The sequence below is a fragment of the Neolamprologus multifasciatus genome, chromosome 23 (genome assembly GCF_963576455.1).
Source record: "Neolamprologus multifasciatus chromosome 23, fNeoMul1.2, whole genome shotgun sequence".
NCBI classification, from domain to species: Eukaryota; Metazoa; Chordata; class Actinopteri; order Cichliformes; family Cichlidae; genus Neolamprologus; species Neolamprologus multifasciatus.
Genome location: NC_140460.1, coordinates 6,209,237 through 6,226,609, shown reverse-complemented (window position 1 = coordinate 6,226,609; position 17,373 = coordinate 6,209,237). Strand labels below are relative to the sequence as shown.

Here is a 17,373-nt window from a genome sequence, read left to right as displayed (position 1 = left end):
ACATCACATTTTGGGTCGTCTAGACCAAAATACTAAATTTTGCTCTACATTTTGCTCTACATTATATGCCCAAATATCAAAGAGAAATTAAAAATGCATGCCATGGAAAAGTTCGGGTCTTAGGAGGTTAAGCACCATCATACACTTATCTAGCTATATTCGACCAATTCTAAAAAATCTTTCACAATTTTTGCTCTTTTTATATTTATATGTTTTGCTGTAGGATACACACATATAAATGTCATTCTGACTGACCACATTTAAATGTGTGGAAGTGATTGTGTGCTATGTGGATGTCACTGTCTCAGGGAAGTATGCATTGATGAAATACACCAACATGAGGAAAAATTTATAATAATTTAAGTCCCTAGACTGCTAGTGCATTTTGTCAGGTCATGTGTAAACTTGGAAACCAGGAAACTGCCTGTTTTGAATGCTTAACATTGGGGGTGTAACAGCATTTGAAACTATATATCTATAACTATATAAATATATCTTTTTTTTTTTCATTGAAAATGTAAATAAATCATTCAAATATCAAAAATGTTTCCATTAAAAAGAATAAAACATATTCATAATTAACTGAGATAAACTAGTAAACCCAAAAAGACAGCTAGAACATCGACAAAAGGTGCTGGGTAGACTTTGCTTGATATAAATAGTCTTCTGGCAATAACTGTTAGGCTCCCAGGGAACATTAAACAAACAGCATTTCATACCCAACCCTGCTTTCTGAACAGTTCAAGAGAAATACATGTGCTACTACACCCCTACAGAATATGGTAATTGTTATGGAGCAATCACTTTGAAGATACTGTAAACTGCTTGTAACTTACTGATTTCCAGACTGCATAGGGCAGTGTATGCTGTATCCACTCTGGTGAGAAGAGAGGGGCCAGGCAGTGGGGGTGGGAAATATTGAACTCTAAAAAAGAAAGATTAAAAAAGACACTTTAACACACAGGAAAGGCTCTCCTCTTGGTCCAAATTTTAAAAATAGTCAATGCTATTAACAGCACTTTGCTATGTGTTATACTAAAAACAAAATACTTTGTTTAGATAAATCCCATCTTTACCCCACCAAGAAGTGAATACTGCAGCTGATGCCAAAGAAAGCCTGGGAATGACTTCAAAATGTTTCACTGTAGTTGCGCAATCCATTAATAGGTGATTTCAACAGAATTCAATAACATTACTTAGTGTAATCTAGAGAGGTGGAAAGTTTCGGTTTCACGTATGGTGGGGTTTTTTTTTGTTTTTTTTAAAGAAATTCTCAGGAATAGCAATCATAATCCCATTACAGCAGAAAAGGGTGGAAGCCTGCTTTCATCGCTTTTTAATGGAATCATTTACTTTTCTGTACACAATACACCATTAGAAAATGTGATTGTTTGATTATGTATTTAAGCACAATCTTTTGGATCTGTTAAGATGATCCAGGCCAAAATTCAAGTGATTATCCAACTACATTTGCAGCAAAATGCCACACATTTCCAAATAGTACCCACATGCTCTTTTATTTATCTATTTTGCCTTTTTGAAAAATATTAAAGAAGTGAAACATAAAAGAAGAAAAACCATGGAGGTTATGCAAATAGGCCTATATATAAAAATGCAAACACACCTCCATGCTAGTGGGGGTTACAGAGAACAAGCTGTTGTCCAGCTGAGGGCCTTCTGGATGCAGGTAGTTCTCCCCGTCCATGGCCATCGCTGAGGTGAGGGTTGGCATCAGACCACAGCTTCACTCATGACCACCAGCCGACTTAAACTATGGACTTTCCGACCACCACTCAGGTGCTGGCTGTGTGTGAAATAGGGCTTTTAACAAGGGCAAATGCAGTCCATGACCTGAAAAGAAGAGTAGGAATGGATGAGACATATAGGAAATGAAGAGGACAGCAACAAGAAAAAAGCTGTCAAGCAGTTTTGCTGCAAATATGGTAATTATAAAATCAAGGAAGATGGTGTAAAGTTAAATAAGCCATGAAAATCAGCAGAAACTGTGGGCTTAATGGCTTACTTAAAGTCAGATTCAGCAATAAAAAAGCACAACATCTCAAATTGAAGTATTTGGTCCATGTGCAACTGCAGTGATGGATACACAGAGAAAAGGCTCTTAGACTAGCCTATAATGGAAACCCCATTTTATATAATCTGACTGTTATACATGTTTTGTAATTTTAGTTTTGTTCTTTTTATTCAACAAACGCCATGCATAAAACCATGTCATAAAAAATATGTTTTAGAAAGACTATTATGTCTGGCATAGCCATATAAACAGAGTCCAGTTTAAAAATAGAAAATAGAGAGAAATCCAAATATGTCATAAAGCACTAAAATGATTTACAAAATATGATAAAATGGTAATATGAAGATAAATTAAAAAGCAATTGGCTTTCCATTTTAGGGCTGCTACATTTGTCAGAACACAAACTGAATTCAACTCTTATTCATAATGCAGAGTTTGAGCAGATATTTATTGATGGACAGTCTTCATTAGTTGGTTGTCATCCATCACTGAAGATTCCACATTCATTACAGAACCAATTAAAATCATGGCCAGAGGTCCACGGCAGTGTGCACTGCGCTGGATAAACCTATAATGAGCACAAGCTAAATAACAAACATAACATAATAGTATTTAATACAGACATGGTGGTCCAAAAATAAATAAAAGAAAATCAATTATAATAAATTATGTTTAAACCAGTTGTGGTTTGATTTATTATTGTATAACAAATGTTCAGAATTAACAGAAAATGGCGCAGCTTTCTGCCGCCGAGTGTCAGACTCTCTGCTGGATGAGGACCAGTGCTTACACATTCAGTAACCCCCAAAGCCAAATTCCAGCCAGTAAAACCACCAATGGTGTGTACTCACAAGACCTTTCATGTCGTAAAATATGTGTATCTTACAACTCAACTCGTAGATATGCAGCATAATGACAGGTATATCCGTCTTGACAGACAGATTGCTAAAATGCTGTAAAGCCTATACCTTAAGATTGTCAATCTTAAACACACAGAGCTACAAAAATAAACAAAGGGAAAACCTGAATGGAAAAGCATTTGAGCGATTGCAAAACTGAATACAGCACAATAATTGCTTTGGCTCAATTAGCTAAATTATTTAATATCAAGTATAATATCTCTGTATATTTTAGAGAACCTCTTTTCTCTCATATGGGATCTAAATCCATAAACTGCGATTTCCAACTAGATCACATAAACAATATATAAAACTAAAGTCAGTTTTTTGCTACTTAAAGTCCACAAGCCTAACAAATCTCTAATGAATCTCACCAGATGGGATCCAATGTTTTAGCACTTTACAAAGCATGTCTGTGTTACATTAGAAACACTACTACTCAAACTGCTACCCTCCTTCCCCTTGTCCTTCCTTCATTCCCTCCTCCAGTTTGCCCCCAATCTGGAACACAGACCAGACGTGTTCACTGGGGACAAAGCTGAGGTAATAAATCCTAATAGAGTTCATGAGGGTCTAAATAAGGAGGACTTTGTGTGTCCGAGTGTGTGCAAGTCAGTGTATGTGACAGAGACAGAGGCCTGGCCCAAGATAGTCACCACTAGCAGAGCCAATACACACAAAGGGAGGCCATTTTCCACTTCGGGCTGCCTGTGTGATACTGTCTGGATAAAGGTGAAACAAATGGGGGGGAAGCCCAATGCAAAGAACCAACTGGCAAACTTCCTAGGCAGGAGGTCTGAAGCGAAAGGAAATTAGATATTTTTTTGAATATGTATGGCCAGATTTCACCCTAGAAAGTGCAACTCAAAGCAGGGAGACAAAAGCAAGGCAAGGGAGTGCTGGTGTTGCATAAATCTACTTAGTGTAGCAACGTAAGGACAGTGCTTTGCAAATGCATGCCAAAAGTGTCATCACAGCTCCTAGTGCACGCCACGCTTTGGTTTTGCTTGCACTTGTTGTGCACCATTCAATTTCCTAACCAATTCGGCATCACTAACTCAGCTGTAACATTATGGCTCCATCATGTTTGGCCAATGCCCAATACTGAAGTATTTATTTCTTTATTTTTGTTCTTATTTTATCCCCTTTTGTTGCAGGAAAACAAAGAAATCCTCATTATAAAAACACAGTTTTAAGCTCTTTCAGCCCTTCATTACCCTACTTTTAGCCATCCAAAAAATGGATGTAACACAACACATAAACATCGCCTGCTTACAATGATGTCATTTTAATTGCTGATAGTATCAGTTAACATGGCCAATACCAACGTTCTGCTGAAACATGCGGGCCTTATGGTACTGCACAGGTGTCCATTTGCATAGGTTTTTGGCTAGCAGATAGCAGTTTTTATTGCTTTTAACCATTAGATGTCAGACAATGTAGCACTTAGAATTCTGCTGTTTTGAAATGATGTCCATGAAACTACAGTTACTACATTTATGTAATTCCTTACTAACATCATAGTATAGTAGATGTTTGTTAGCTAGCACACTGATCTAAGTCAAGAATTGTGATAGCTAGAACCACTCAATGTTCCTCATTAGCCTTAGCAGACAGGAGCTCCATCGTTCCATAGCCCTCTTCATCTTCAAATACTACCCTAAGTCCACCAATGCATTTTCTCATTGATTTAAAAGGCAGAATTGCTTCCCATAATGCCCTGTCTCTTGTCCCCCCTACCACCTAAACCCATGTCACCGACTAGTACCATGCCAGTTATTGTCTCTTAGCAACAGAAAATGTCCCTTGTTCCCCCTTCTCCCTCCAGAGGATAATCAATACTGATCATTGTAACTGTGGTCCCAGATCTGCCCTTCCTGTAAGGTCTCTCATTACCGGAAAACAGAAAACCCCCCTACTACTCCTAACTCCTGCAGAGAGGAAGAGGGGTGTGATGAAGAGAGCTATCTGCAGAAGGAAGAGGGCTGGCAGTAGTGGGCAGTGAGAAGAAAACAAAAAATGTCCACTGTAATGCAAGGGGCACAAGGAGTTTCCTCAACATACACAATTCATGCAGTTCTTTTTTTAATGTATAGGGTGCTACAAAAAAGGGAAAAAAGGTTAATGTCCTACAAAAAATGTAACAGAGCAAGTGAAAGCAAGCACTCTGCAGTGTAATCTCTTAAATCTGTTAATTAAGTCAGAGGTTACTGCTGGTTTTTGTGCCGCTGTCTCCCATGTGAGTCTCCTAGTCCATCTCTCTCCCTCTTCCTGGGTGGTCTGATGCAAGAGCTCACTAAAAACAAATTAGGCCACTTCATCTGCAGTATTTGCAAAATCCTTAAAACCTGAAACAAATCCACACACTATTAACTTAAGGGGCTACAAACTAGGACGATGTGATTTTTCTTTAAATATAAATTTGGCTTCTAATAATTGTGAAAACAAGATATCTTATATACGATTATTGTTTAACCATAAATTTGCATTTTGCTTTATGTAATAAATGTAGTTACCATTTTTTCGTTACAGTTGTGCACTTTGGCAATTCCCTAAAAGTCCAATTCACTCACCGTTTCACCCAAGATAATTCAAAAAGAGCCTTTAATCAACAAGATGTAGATAAAGGAAGTTAAAGTCATAACAATATTTCCAAAGGAGAACCTGCAGGGGCACTCTATCTTCTCGGTGGGTTCTGTGCAGCTTTCCTGAGACATGTGTGCCTGCTGCTGCTTGGCCATTTAAACAGTTTAGCAAAAGCATGATTTTTCTTAGTTATCTTGTTACTCATAACTGTTATCACAGAATTGACAGAAAAACTCATAGGCATGATTTTTTGCCATAAGCAAACAGCCCTTTCACAAATGTGGACATTTAGTAACATGTCATTTTTAGAAACAATATTTCCAAGACATGATATGTGCCTGCCTGTTTGCAACACCACCCTGTTACACCATCCACTATCAGCTTGCAAGTACCAATAATGAGAGTGAAAAGAGAGTCTGGCATATAGTGAACTAGCTGACTGACTGCTGGTGGCCTTGTGGCTGCCAGAGCACATGGAGATCATCCAGGGAAGTGTGACTTCCTTAAGCTGGTAAATCACGATTAACACTCACGAGGAGAAGCACCACCCTGCCTAGCGCGTGTGTGCCACCTCACTTGACAAATGAAAACTCACATGTGGAGTGTTGATACTGACAATCAGAATTTCACAAACAGTGATTTTTTTTTTCTCTTCCTGACTCATAATGAAATCATGCTCTATGCTTTACATGAAGTAACTCTGTAGACATTATCTTAATACATTTTTCGGTCTAGTAATATATAAATGTCTTCCTTTATGAAAACAAGATATCTCAGATGCGCCATATCCTGTTTTCAAGACCAGGACCAGTGCAAAAAGTAAATAAATGATATCCCACGTTATGCAGTTTACCCACCATACTTAATCCCCTGTCTTGTAGCATTAATATGCATTCCTTTACTTCAAATCATACTAATATCATCTTTTCTTTTCAGTAGGGTTACGGGAAGTATTCAGAAGTTTAGCTGTGCTTCATTCATTAACCACATTTGCATAATTAGCTCCTTGTGGCTCACAAGGTGTCAAAACCTCATTATGTCAACCAATTTTTTCAACGCCTTTGTACGTGCTATATATTTATTTGATTTTTTGTTAAGTGCTCTATGCACTCAGTAAGGTGCATAAAAGTACTAGATGAACCAGTCTGGAGGGGACACAGCTGATGCTATTGTGCAGCTGAACCTCTGAGGTCACTGCAGTACCAGTGTGGACAAATCTATGAGTGGAAATGCCAGGAAAAAGGAATTAAAATTATTTCACATGAGTCTGTTTTTCCCAAAGTTACCATGGACATTACATGAGACAATAAGCACCTTGGCAAATACTTGTGAAAGTCCCCTACTTTTCCCATCTAGTACCACATCACAGTTGTCATGTGGTGTCCCTATATGTCCTAGGGACTTATAGGGACATTACACAGTCCCTAGGACATAGGGACGGGTTTCCTTGGGGTTTTAGCATATCCTGTAGTCATTTTGCATCTCTTTATAGCCCTTTTATGTTTCTTGCAGCAGTGCTTTTTAGGTGAAGCCCAGGGGCTCATTTGACTAAACGGTAGGTTTGTAAAAAAAATGGATTCATGAAAAAAAACAAACGTAACTGCACATTTATTGCAGGTACTGTAGAAATATGTAGACAGCCCTCTGTTGGCATCTGTCACTCTGTATACTGTTGTAGTATGTCTCTGTCTTTACTGCTAACAAGCTGGATAACAACAAACATTCAATTCAATGTACACCACTTACTCATGACCCATCTGAGTCCATCAGCGTCACCAGTAATCAGGTTAGAAATGATTAGGGCCCAGCTACACTACACCAAAGCAGCAAGGGGGCTGTTGGCTGGTTATGATTGGCTTGACTGGCTGGATTCATTAGTTGCTGTGATGAAATATTCATAAAAGGAACAAGTTACTTCCCAGGGAAACGTGGGATGCCATCATTCAAAACAGCCTACATTATTAATCAGCACCTTTTTCAACACAAAGGGTCCATACTTGACACGGTGTGCACATGCACAGACATGACGCAAGCCCTTAAGCACATACATGGAAGGACACAGACATTAGCTACCTATCTTTCCCGGTTCCCACCGCCAGAAAGGAAATTCCATTCAGCATTGCCGTAAAGGGACTGTTAACAGCCCAGTAACTGAGTAGGACACTGGATAGAGAATAATGATCGAATGACGGTGTAACTGAATCAGCTGTCTTATCAAAGTCGGGAAATGGAAACAAATTTGGTTTTAGGAGTCTGTTGTTACTGCATTTCTCTTGTACAAATATTTATCAAAGAGCCTCTACGGACTGGGACAGCACACAGGAACACCTTGATAAAACAAATGGGCATTTATTTGAATGGTCTGCTCTAAATGAAAGGCTGAGTTCACAGATTTCGCTGCTTGCAAGTGAATACCAATTAATCCTAATTACATGTTCATCAACCAACTCCAAATGGTTATTCAGCACCATTTTGCCGGGATGATGAATATCTTTGTGGCCACAAACACAAGCTGAATGAAACATTAAAGTAATTTATCCTTAAAGCGAGAACTTAATCGAGCTCTTGTGGGTGAGCGGATGGCTTTGTTGTGGTAAATAAGAACAAGGAGCGATAACGGAGAACAGGGAGGGAACGGAGAGAGAAAAAGGTGTGGGCAAAAACAATTTGGATAATAATAAGAGCAAAAGAGCAAAAACGGAGTAAAACAATGCTTTACAGTTGCCTGATGGCACTCATTTAGGAGCAAATCCCTCTACTTCTACCACCAGCTCACCAGAAATAGATCAAAGGCTGACTTGATCAAAGAGAGAACGATCCACTTAGCTGCCTCTTTGCCCCGTTTTCCTCTGTCATCTAATTTCCTCAGAATAGAAGGATGATAGCGTATGCTAGTGTTGCGCAGTTTTTTTGCCTTGACTACTCTGGTTAAACTTTTTAGGTGAATAGACAACAGCTTATTTTACTCCCCCACAAAAAAATATTAAACTAATTTTTTTTTTTTTAAAAAAAAGCTCTGCTTCTTGTGATATTTCTTAAGGATTTTTACTCACACCTATATAAGCAAAGCCAGTGTACTTTTTCATCATGTATGTGTCTTGGCTGATTTTAAATATTGTTCCTTGCGCCATTTTAAAGTCATCTATGATATATACTGCTGTATGAAAATTTTCCTTTCAGTTAACGTTGCATATTAATATGAAAATAACATCCTTTCTTTCGAGCAATGCCCAGTTGTTTTCTTTTTTCCACTACAGTTCCTCCTGCTGTGTGGCAACCCAGTATATGGTGTATATATCTCCATGTCCCAGTTTCCCTTACGTCCATTCCTCTTTCCACCTCCATCCTGTGCATGGAAGCCAGTGGCGTTAGCTATTGCCTCTCACCCAGTCTGAACTCCAAAGAGATTTTGCTGCTGATTGGAGGCAGCTGGCTCAATGCGTCTGAATCTCCACCCCCATAACCACCCCTCTCAGCCATGGTTATTCAGAGAGTCAGTCATAACACCCAACAAAAGCTACCAGATGCATGGTTCACAAGCAAACAACACAGCACAGGCAAACGAAATAGTCTGGACTGTGAACTGTGCCCTAACACCGTTCAAGTCCAGACAGTACTCTCTGCTCCACTAAAACTGACCTCAGTTATCTGGCAGGCATGAAAATATTGCACCATTTGCACAGCTCACAGGAGTGTATCTTTGGCTGTCTATGTCGCTTTGCAAACTTCAGTTCATCCTTTTTATTTCACATAGGAGCTGGCTCACTGACTAGGCTGCCTTCATACTCTAGAACAACACTACTTGAAACCAACAAGCCATGCTGAAAATAAATCAGACAGGCAAAGCATGTTCAAAAAATTATATCATTGTGATCAGAAGACCAAATTACTGTAAATTGAAAATAATTACAAAGAACATGTGCCTACTGTATGATATGACAAGTCCCAGATCAGAGTCGGTCAGAATTAAAGTTGCAATTTGGTGACCCCATCACAGAATAAGCTCTTTATTTAATTACTACAGATTATTTTGATGAACAGCTTGTCAAAGAGCATACACTGTTATGAGATTTACAGAAAAATTATACGAGGAACATGAAACACCTTATAACACATTGTGCTCAGGTGTTCCAGATACCAGCAGAGACTGCACAGAGCGGCTTTGATCTGCTGTGTAAACGTAAGATGACAGTAAGGTGAAAAAGCAATAATATATATCTAAATTTAAAGTGTCACCATGCATTACACTATTCTGAAGTAGAATAAAATGGTAAAGTAATCCCATCCAGAAACCCTATGTGTCATACTTTATAATGTTAGGTAAAGACCCTACAATACTATAGAGGGAACCCAAACAATCAGCCCTCAGTGACAGTGGAAAAGAAGAACTCCCTTATAACAGGAACAGATCTTCAGCAGACCAAGACTCCGGAAATTGCAGTCATCTACTGAAAATGGCTGGGTAATGAGAAAAGAGAAGAGAAAAAACAAGAGCACAGACAGACCGAGGACAAAATGCAAACTAAAACAACCGAGAAAACATGCAAAGTCAAATATGACTACAACCGATGAAAAGTGCTGTGTGGAACTCATTTAAATAATGGTCCAGTGCAAATTCTGTCAGAAAAAGCTAACATGTCAAGGATGTTTTGAGTGGGGAATCTTTGAAGAAAAGTTGAATAAACAAAAAACTGCCATCTTTATCACAATGCTCAATAAAAGAAAAATTTCAAAAACTTGTATTATGTCATTACTTAGACAATATTCAGTTGCAGTTCCAGTAAAGTACTGCAATGTGTTACTTTAGTAAGTAGTAATGTTTACCATAATCCATTCTTTTTATAACTCCAAATCCATTTCGGTCTTTTCACAAATTCCATCTCCACCATTGCCACTACTTCATAAAATGTGACAGATATGTTAAAAACAAGGAAAACTCTAACTTGCCTCACTTAAAAAAAAACAACAAAAAAACAAAGCCACGCATTCACATACACATGAATCAAACTGGATGATGTCAAGTGACATTAACTGGGCCATTTTTTAAGGACAAGGGTAATTAAGTTACTGCCAAAAGTACAAATACACTTACCGCAGGATGAAGCAGGTTAAGATTTGGTTCAGGGTTTACATGAAACTGAAGTGGCTGAGCTATGCATCGGAGTAAGCTGACCCACACAGACTGACAAGTCTTTCTTTTTTTCCCCCCTTCATTGTTAGACCCATTATATATTCTTGGAAATTCAGTGTCACTCTACTACGGAAGGACAAATATTTACTCACACTGACAACTTTGGGAAACCTTAGACGTTGGGATCAAACATATTTGTAAAATGACTAAAGAAGCTAACCTTTAAGCACAAAGGCACCAAACACTTGTTCGAAATTTGAGCTCTTGCATTAAATTCTTTTAAGGTTTGAAATGCTACTGTGTCTGTAGTCTGGTTTACTAGCTGGTAACCGTGAATGTTTGGAACAACTTTGCAGTAATGAGGGGCAGGAAGAGAAACAGCATCATAAAGTTGCATGACAGAGCCTGTTATTTCCATTCTTATGGGACAGAAAAAACTAGTATACAACACATAACTGAAGGCTTCGCTGATACTATTACATATCTAGAAACTTTATGGTGGATTATAGTAATTAATCACTGCTGTTGGCATAAACTTCAAAGTATCTATGGCTACTGGTAACGTTAATTCCTCTCTCTCTTTTGCACTCACCCACTCATGCACACACACAGACACACACAGGTTTCAAACTTCCCATAACACTAAACTTAACGTCGGACAAGTTACCTAAAAGGAAAGCCTCTGCAGGTAAAAGAGTTTCACTTCACCTTCAATTTCAACTTCTCTTAACGTTCAACCGCAATGCAGCATGTTGTCAACGAATGGTCCACTAAGTATATTCAGCAATCTTTGACTGATGGTTTGAGTCCTCGACTTTCAGGATGCATCCCTGACATACAATACCGGTTACTATTATTATTATTATTATTATCTATTATTATTTTTTATTCCCACAATCATTCTCTGCAACAGATCCAAAAAGCCAGTATCAGTTGACCTCTAAATACTTGCAAAGAAGCATTAATGTTTAATTTCAATAAAAACTTTATCTTAAATTCACTTGAAACTACTATACTTACAATTAAAAGGTCTAAACTCTATGGCTCAGTTACCAAGACATGAACTAATCCTAGTTGTACACGACTGAACAAGTTTTTGAATCTAGGACTAGGTTTAATACATGTCAGGGAAACACAGTAGGGTGCTCGTTAGGGCTGCCACAAACGATTATTTTGATAGTGGACTAGTCACTGATTTTTTTTGCGATTAGTCGACTAATCAGATCATGCATCCATTGGACATAAAACATACAGCTTATTGCACCAGCATGCATCTGCTCTTATATAACTATCATTAGCTTACAGCTTTAAGTGTTTAAGGCATGTGCTAACTAAAAATAAAGACAAGATGAGAGTTTTTTCAATTTTAATGACATTTGCAGATTGTTTAGACAGAGTTTAATTTGCTTGACGTTTATTCAGGTGTGTAAAAATCTCAGCCAAACCGATTTAATCAGGAACCAATAAAATACTAAAAAAAAAGCCAAACAATAACATTTTTAAGTTATCTAAGTGACCTATATATCATGTTTAACCTGAGTAGCGAAAGACGGCGGTGGGTTTGAAAACAATTTGCCGGGAGTCCGGTGTTCTCTCCGGCTCTAGTGAGCCTTGCCCCCGGCTAGCTATCGAGCTAGCTGGTGGGTAACAGACGTCTCCGAAAACGTCGGAGCGTTTTTTTAAAATATGTGGTGTCTTGATAAACTGAGCAGATATTTGAAGTTTACACAGCTACATTCTCGCCTGAAAATATGTTAATCGTTTATTTTGTGACCCAGAAAGAATAATAAGAGTAATATTAAAACTAACTAACTGCCGCCATTGTTGACAACTGAGCTGGGCCGCGCTATGAATTCTGGGACACTGCTTCTACTTCTTCGGGGTTTAGCGGCAGCTGGCATCCTTGTACATGCAGTGCTGCCATCTTCTGTTTCAGTCCGTTATTACACTCTTAAATCCTACAACTTATTCCTGCGTATATTGGGATCTTACAAAGCTTCAAACGACGCGTCGACTATTAAATTAGTCGTTGACGATTTTAATAGTCGACGTAATCGTGACTAGTCGACTAATCGTGGCAGCCCTAGTGCTCGTTTAACAAGGGTCAACAGCAGACATAAAAACACATTATTTTAAATTGTTCATTTCAAAAAAAAATAATTACACCTCAAATCTCCTTTCATGCATTTAAAAAAAAATTCACAAACTAGGTTGTATGTTGGCATTTAATTAACCACTCTTCTTATTCTTCCCTAGTTACCATGTGGAACTAGATATGGATCTAGTATGATAACTGAAACACTGACACACACTGTACTCGGTTATCAATCTATGTGGAGACTAACATTTCTCTTGTATCTAATTCCTGGATGAGTCCCAGTTTGAAATCATTGTCTGAGTTTCTTAGAAGTCTTCTGACACACTTTTTCCACAGAAAATCATAAAGTAAAGCAACGAGGCATGCCAGAGAGTTATGCTCTCCTGCGTTTCAGTCATGTCGCACCAACCTCTGATGTGGCTTGGGAGAGATCCACATGGGCTCCAGGTCTGGAAAGAGGACAGGGGATACTCAGACAGCCTATCATAAAAGGCTGTTTCATAATACAGTGTGAGAGGTGAGCCCCATTGCCACATATTCATAACAACTCCTACTTGTGCTTTCACTCTCCTCTCACCAAACATTTATATTTTTTTAGTACACGAACTATTACCTAATGAAGCCCAGATTCCAGGAAAGCAGGAACTGAATCAAACGAATTACCTAGGGCCGATACCCCTCCTCCACTTCACATTTTTACTCTCACTCTAATCAACCCAAAGGCAATAAATGAGATTTATCACTGGCACCAATTGGAGAAAGGGGGAACAAGCTAGCAAAGACAAGGGCTGAAGGAGAATGGAGGCCAAATCACAAACAGTGGGGGGCATGAGCCATTGCTTAGTAGTGCATCACAGCTGTTTGAGCTCCCCAAACCAATAAGACCAGGAGTAACTAATTTCCCAATTTCATCTCAAGTCAGAAAGTATTTTAAAACCATAATCTACATGAAAATAACCCTGCAAATATTTCTCATCGTGTAAACGTAAAGTAAATTCTGAAAACTTTTACCCGAGTCATAGGTACGTTTTTCTAAAAGCAGAAACCATAGGCAATTAGTGAAAAACATCCCTTACTGCTCTCCCCTAAAAATTTTCCTGACATCAGAAGGTCTACTTTCAATTCAGTTTTTGTCATGCAATGAGCACTTCATTTACAAACCAGACAATAAGCAGACTGTTATGTCTACAGATAAACTACAATATACAGTTTTTGCACAATCACTACAGTTTACAAGTTATTTTTCAAAGTGTAAAATCTTCACATGTAAAGCTTTTGTATTTTATGATTTAAACAGCGTGTCTTGATCTACATTCAAAATACTCTTTCCAACAACTTTCCAACGTCATCCGGTGGATGTTACTGGACCTTTTAGCAGCCCTTGTACTGCATGTTTAATACTCTTGCGTTAAACAAAGCCTGAACATACATTACTATTTAAAAATAGTAAAAATTTCAGAGGACATGTCTTAAAGCATATGCAACTTGCTAATCCTGCTATGTGAAACACCCACATATTCTCTGTGTGTCATCTTTGTAGTTCCTGCAGGCTCTAAACATGGTGCCAACAGATCTAGTGTGCAGTGACCCTCAGAGTCCCTGCAGGGCAGACAGCCATCAATTGTCTGGCACAGAGGAAAATTAGAAAAGGGGAGCTGTTCAGCATAAACACACACAGAAGTAGAAGTGGAGCTCCACCACTGTTATTGCTCATGTGAACCTTTTTTTTTATACACGCACTTAAAATACAGCCTGGTATGCATGGTTACCAAAAGTAGCTATTATTACATGAGTGATTAACTGGTACTTTATTTGTTTTAACCAAACCAACAAAACTTTCCTTAAATTCAAAGCCACTTTTCTCTATGTATGGGTATCTGTAAAAGCATTATATTCTAGTGTAGTACTTAAGTTGCTGGGTAGGTGATATAATAAGTAAAAAAAAAAAACCCTGTCTGTTTCCATTTAAGTTCAGGAGAGTGGGGGAGATTTGGCTGCAAGAGGGATTTTACAACAAACAACACCAAGTCCATTGACCTCATCACAGGGGTTTAGATATTTTTGACTAAAACTGTGACAAAAGCCTAGCATGTTGTTCATTTCGCAGCCACCAAATACTATCCATCAACAAAAGGAGAATGACATAATTAGAAAAATAGCCAGGCACCATGGCAACCTACTGTGTCAAGGCTTGCATAGGGCTCGACTAGCCTTTGCTGCAGGCGAGAAACACAGTGGAAACCAAATAGCGAAAATTGCAGGAAAGAACTGGAGGGGACAGCTATGTGGGAGCCATTTTCATTTCCTTATGAGTCAAATCCAAACGCTCCAATGTGTTTGGTTTCAGCCACATCAATCTGATTTTTTTCTGTATTAAACATATAGCTTAAATTCGTGGAAGACATGACCAGTGGCGTGTTTAATCCGAACTCTTCTACTATAATAAGTTAAAGCACCCTGGCACAGAATACTCGCATACTTTAGCCACCTCTTTGACAAACACAACATTCCTAACAGTGGTACATACACGTCATAATCATATAATGAAAAAGAAGTGTGCGGAAACATGTATTACACGCACAAAGTTTATTGTTACCAAGTACGCTTACAACTTTCAGCCTTTCGTCTGTCTCATTTGTTAATTAATACATTAGATGTACAAACTGGGGCAACATCTCCCCAAGGTCTCCGAGAACAACAGTACTTTTCAACTAACTCCACTTGCTTTGAGATTATACTAAATGGCGTTGTTCCCTCTCCTGTAATTCAACTAAAGTTAGGGTGTACACCTACGCGATGAAAGTAAGCAGCATTTTTTAAATAAGCTGAAAATACAGCTTGTATTGATAAAAGTGGACGCACTGGTTTCAAACAGCACAAAGGAAAACAGCCAAAGCTCTGCGTACAGTATCACTGCCACTACTGTTAGCTTGGTGAACGACAAACGACATATCTATTACGGAGTAACAAACAAACCAACACTGGCTTCTGAATATTTCTAATTAATATGCTTCGTTTTCTTGCCGAAAAATAGCGTACGACTGCTGGTCAAGAAAACAACGATTAGGCAAAGTATACCTGGTTTTACTTCACTAAAATCAACCATACTTTGTATAGCTCATTGTGCTAGCTCTGGTAGCATAGCTCATAGCCTTTTTCCGACTTTGGGTATGCTCGTTTTGCACTAACATACCTGGCACTTGTATGTTATTGGAGAGAGAATACACTCTAGTTTAGTACATAAAATATCAGTTTGTCCAGATTTGTGTTAAAATAGTTTTTGTAGCAACTGCTACCTGTTTCTCTTTAAATGATAAAGATAGCATGGAAATTTTTATTGACCCAAATTACTTGCTGGTTGGCTAATATTAAAGCGATAGCGTGTAACTCCGTAACACGCTAGCTAAGATAGCCACCGGACTTTCTCGAACACAGCATAACGAAGTAATTAACATCGCTATGTGTGTTTTATTTGCTCCTAACTTCCATGGGTTTCATAACATTACATGTATATCGATAACGTACCATTCGTTTAATCCAGACCAGGCGCCGAAGAGCCGGCGTAGCCCGTCGTAAAAAACGTGCGCGCCTAGGAGAGGCTGCCCTGAACGCATCTTGTTATAAGGCTACTGCCGATGTGTCGCACGCATTTTCCCAATATAATCGAAGTACACTTACCGTTGACGTGTTTCCTATTCTCAAACCAAACCCCGAGCTCACGGCCTGATTTTGATCGAAGACTCGCGTCAAAGTAACAGAAATAGGGAATTTTATCCAACTTATTCTTCGTAGTTGTTTTCTCCACTTCCTGATTGAGACGCTGCCATTTTGAACAGCGAAAAAATATTTCCGCCGTTGTCGTCACACACAGAGCCGCTCGTTCAGATCCCTCGAGGACTCTGCTTGTTGATCGAGAACAGAAAACAGAAGAGCACAGAAATAGTTAAGCGTTTGGCCCACCTGAGACAATGCGTCAAGTTAGACAAAATATATAAAGCGGTGACAAATGAGCGCTCAGCTCATTATAATCAGTTATAACTAAGTTAATAAACAGCTGGCCAAGAAATAAATACTACCTAATAATAACAAGCAGCTCAGTCAAAGGTATGCAGATGCTAAAATTCAGATCGATTATCTGATAAATAAAAAAAAATATTTCATAGTTTTAAAAACAAGTGTAAGTCTACAATAAACCAATATAAATAAAAAATAAATAATACCGACAAACACAGTTTTCACTGGTTTAAACAATATGCAACTTAATGTAAGTGTGCATTAGGTTATATTAGCTCTTTTATTCTGTTGAACCAGCTTCCTTTTTGGGGACAGACACCTTCTCTGTTTTTAAGATTTGACTTAAAACTTTTCTTTTCGATATAGCTTATAGTTAGGACTGGATCAGGTAACCCCAAACTCCTCCTTAGTGGTGCAAGAGGCCCAGGTTGCTGGAGGCATCCCATGATGCACTGAGGGTTTCCTTTTCACTCACCTCTTTTCACTTCCCGTGGTTGTACCCACTCTGCATTTAATCATTAGTCATTATTAATCTCTGTCTCTGGTCCACATTGTGCTTTTTGTCATGTCTACCCCATCTCACTCCTAACCGATCAATGGCCGAGGGCTGACC

The 17,373-nt window shown here is 38.5% G+C and overlaps 1 protein-coding gene across 1 annotated transcript in view; it reads right to left on the bottom strand.

The window, feature by feature from the left end:
- sbno2b (strawberry notch homolog 2b) overlaps positions 1 to 16,582 on the bottom strand; it is a 61,892-nt gene extending 45,310 nt beyond the window's left edge. Inside the window, 3 exon segments of the mRNA XM_085152032.1 lie at positions 837 to 925; positions 1,625 to 1,851; positions 16,425 to 16,582. Coding sequence (XP_085008158.1) covers positions 837 to 925; positions 1,625 to 1,732 — 197 coding nt within the window. The 5' untranslated portion in view covers positions 1,733 to 1,851; positions 16,425 to 16,582.
- Positions 16,583 to 17,373: the final 791 nt, after the last annotated feature.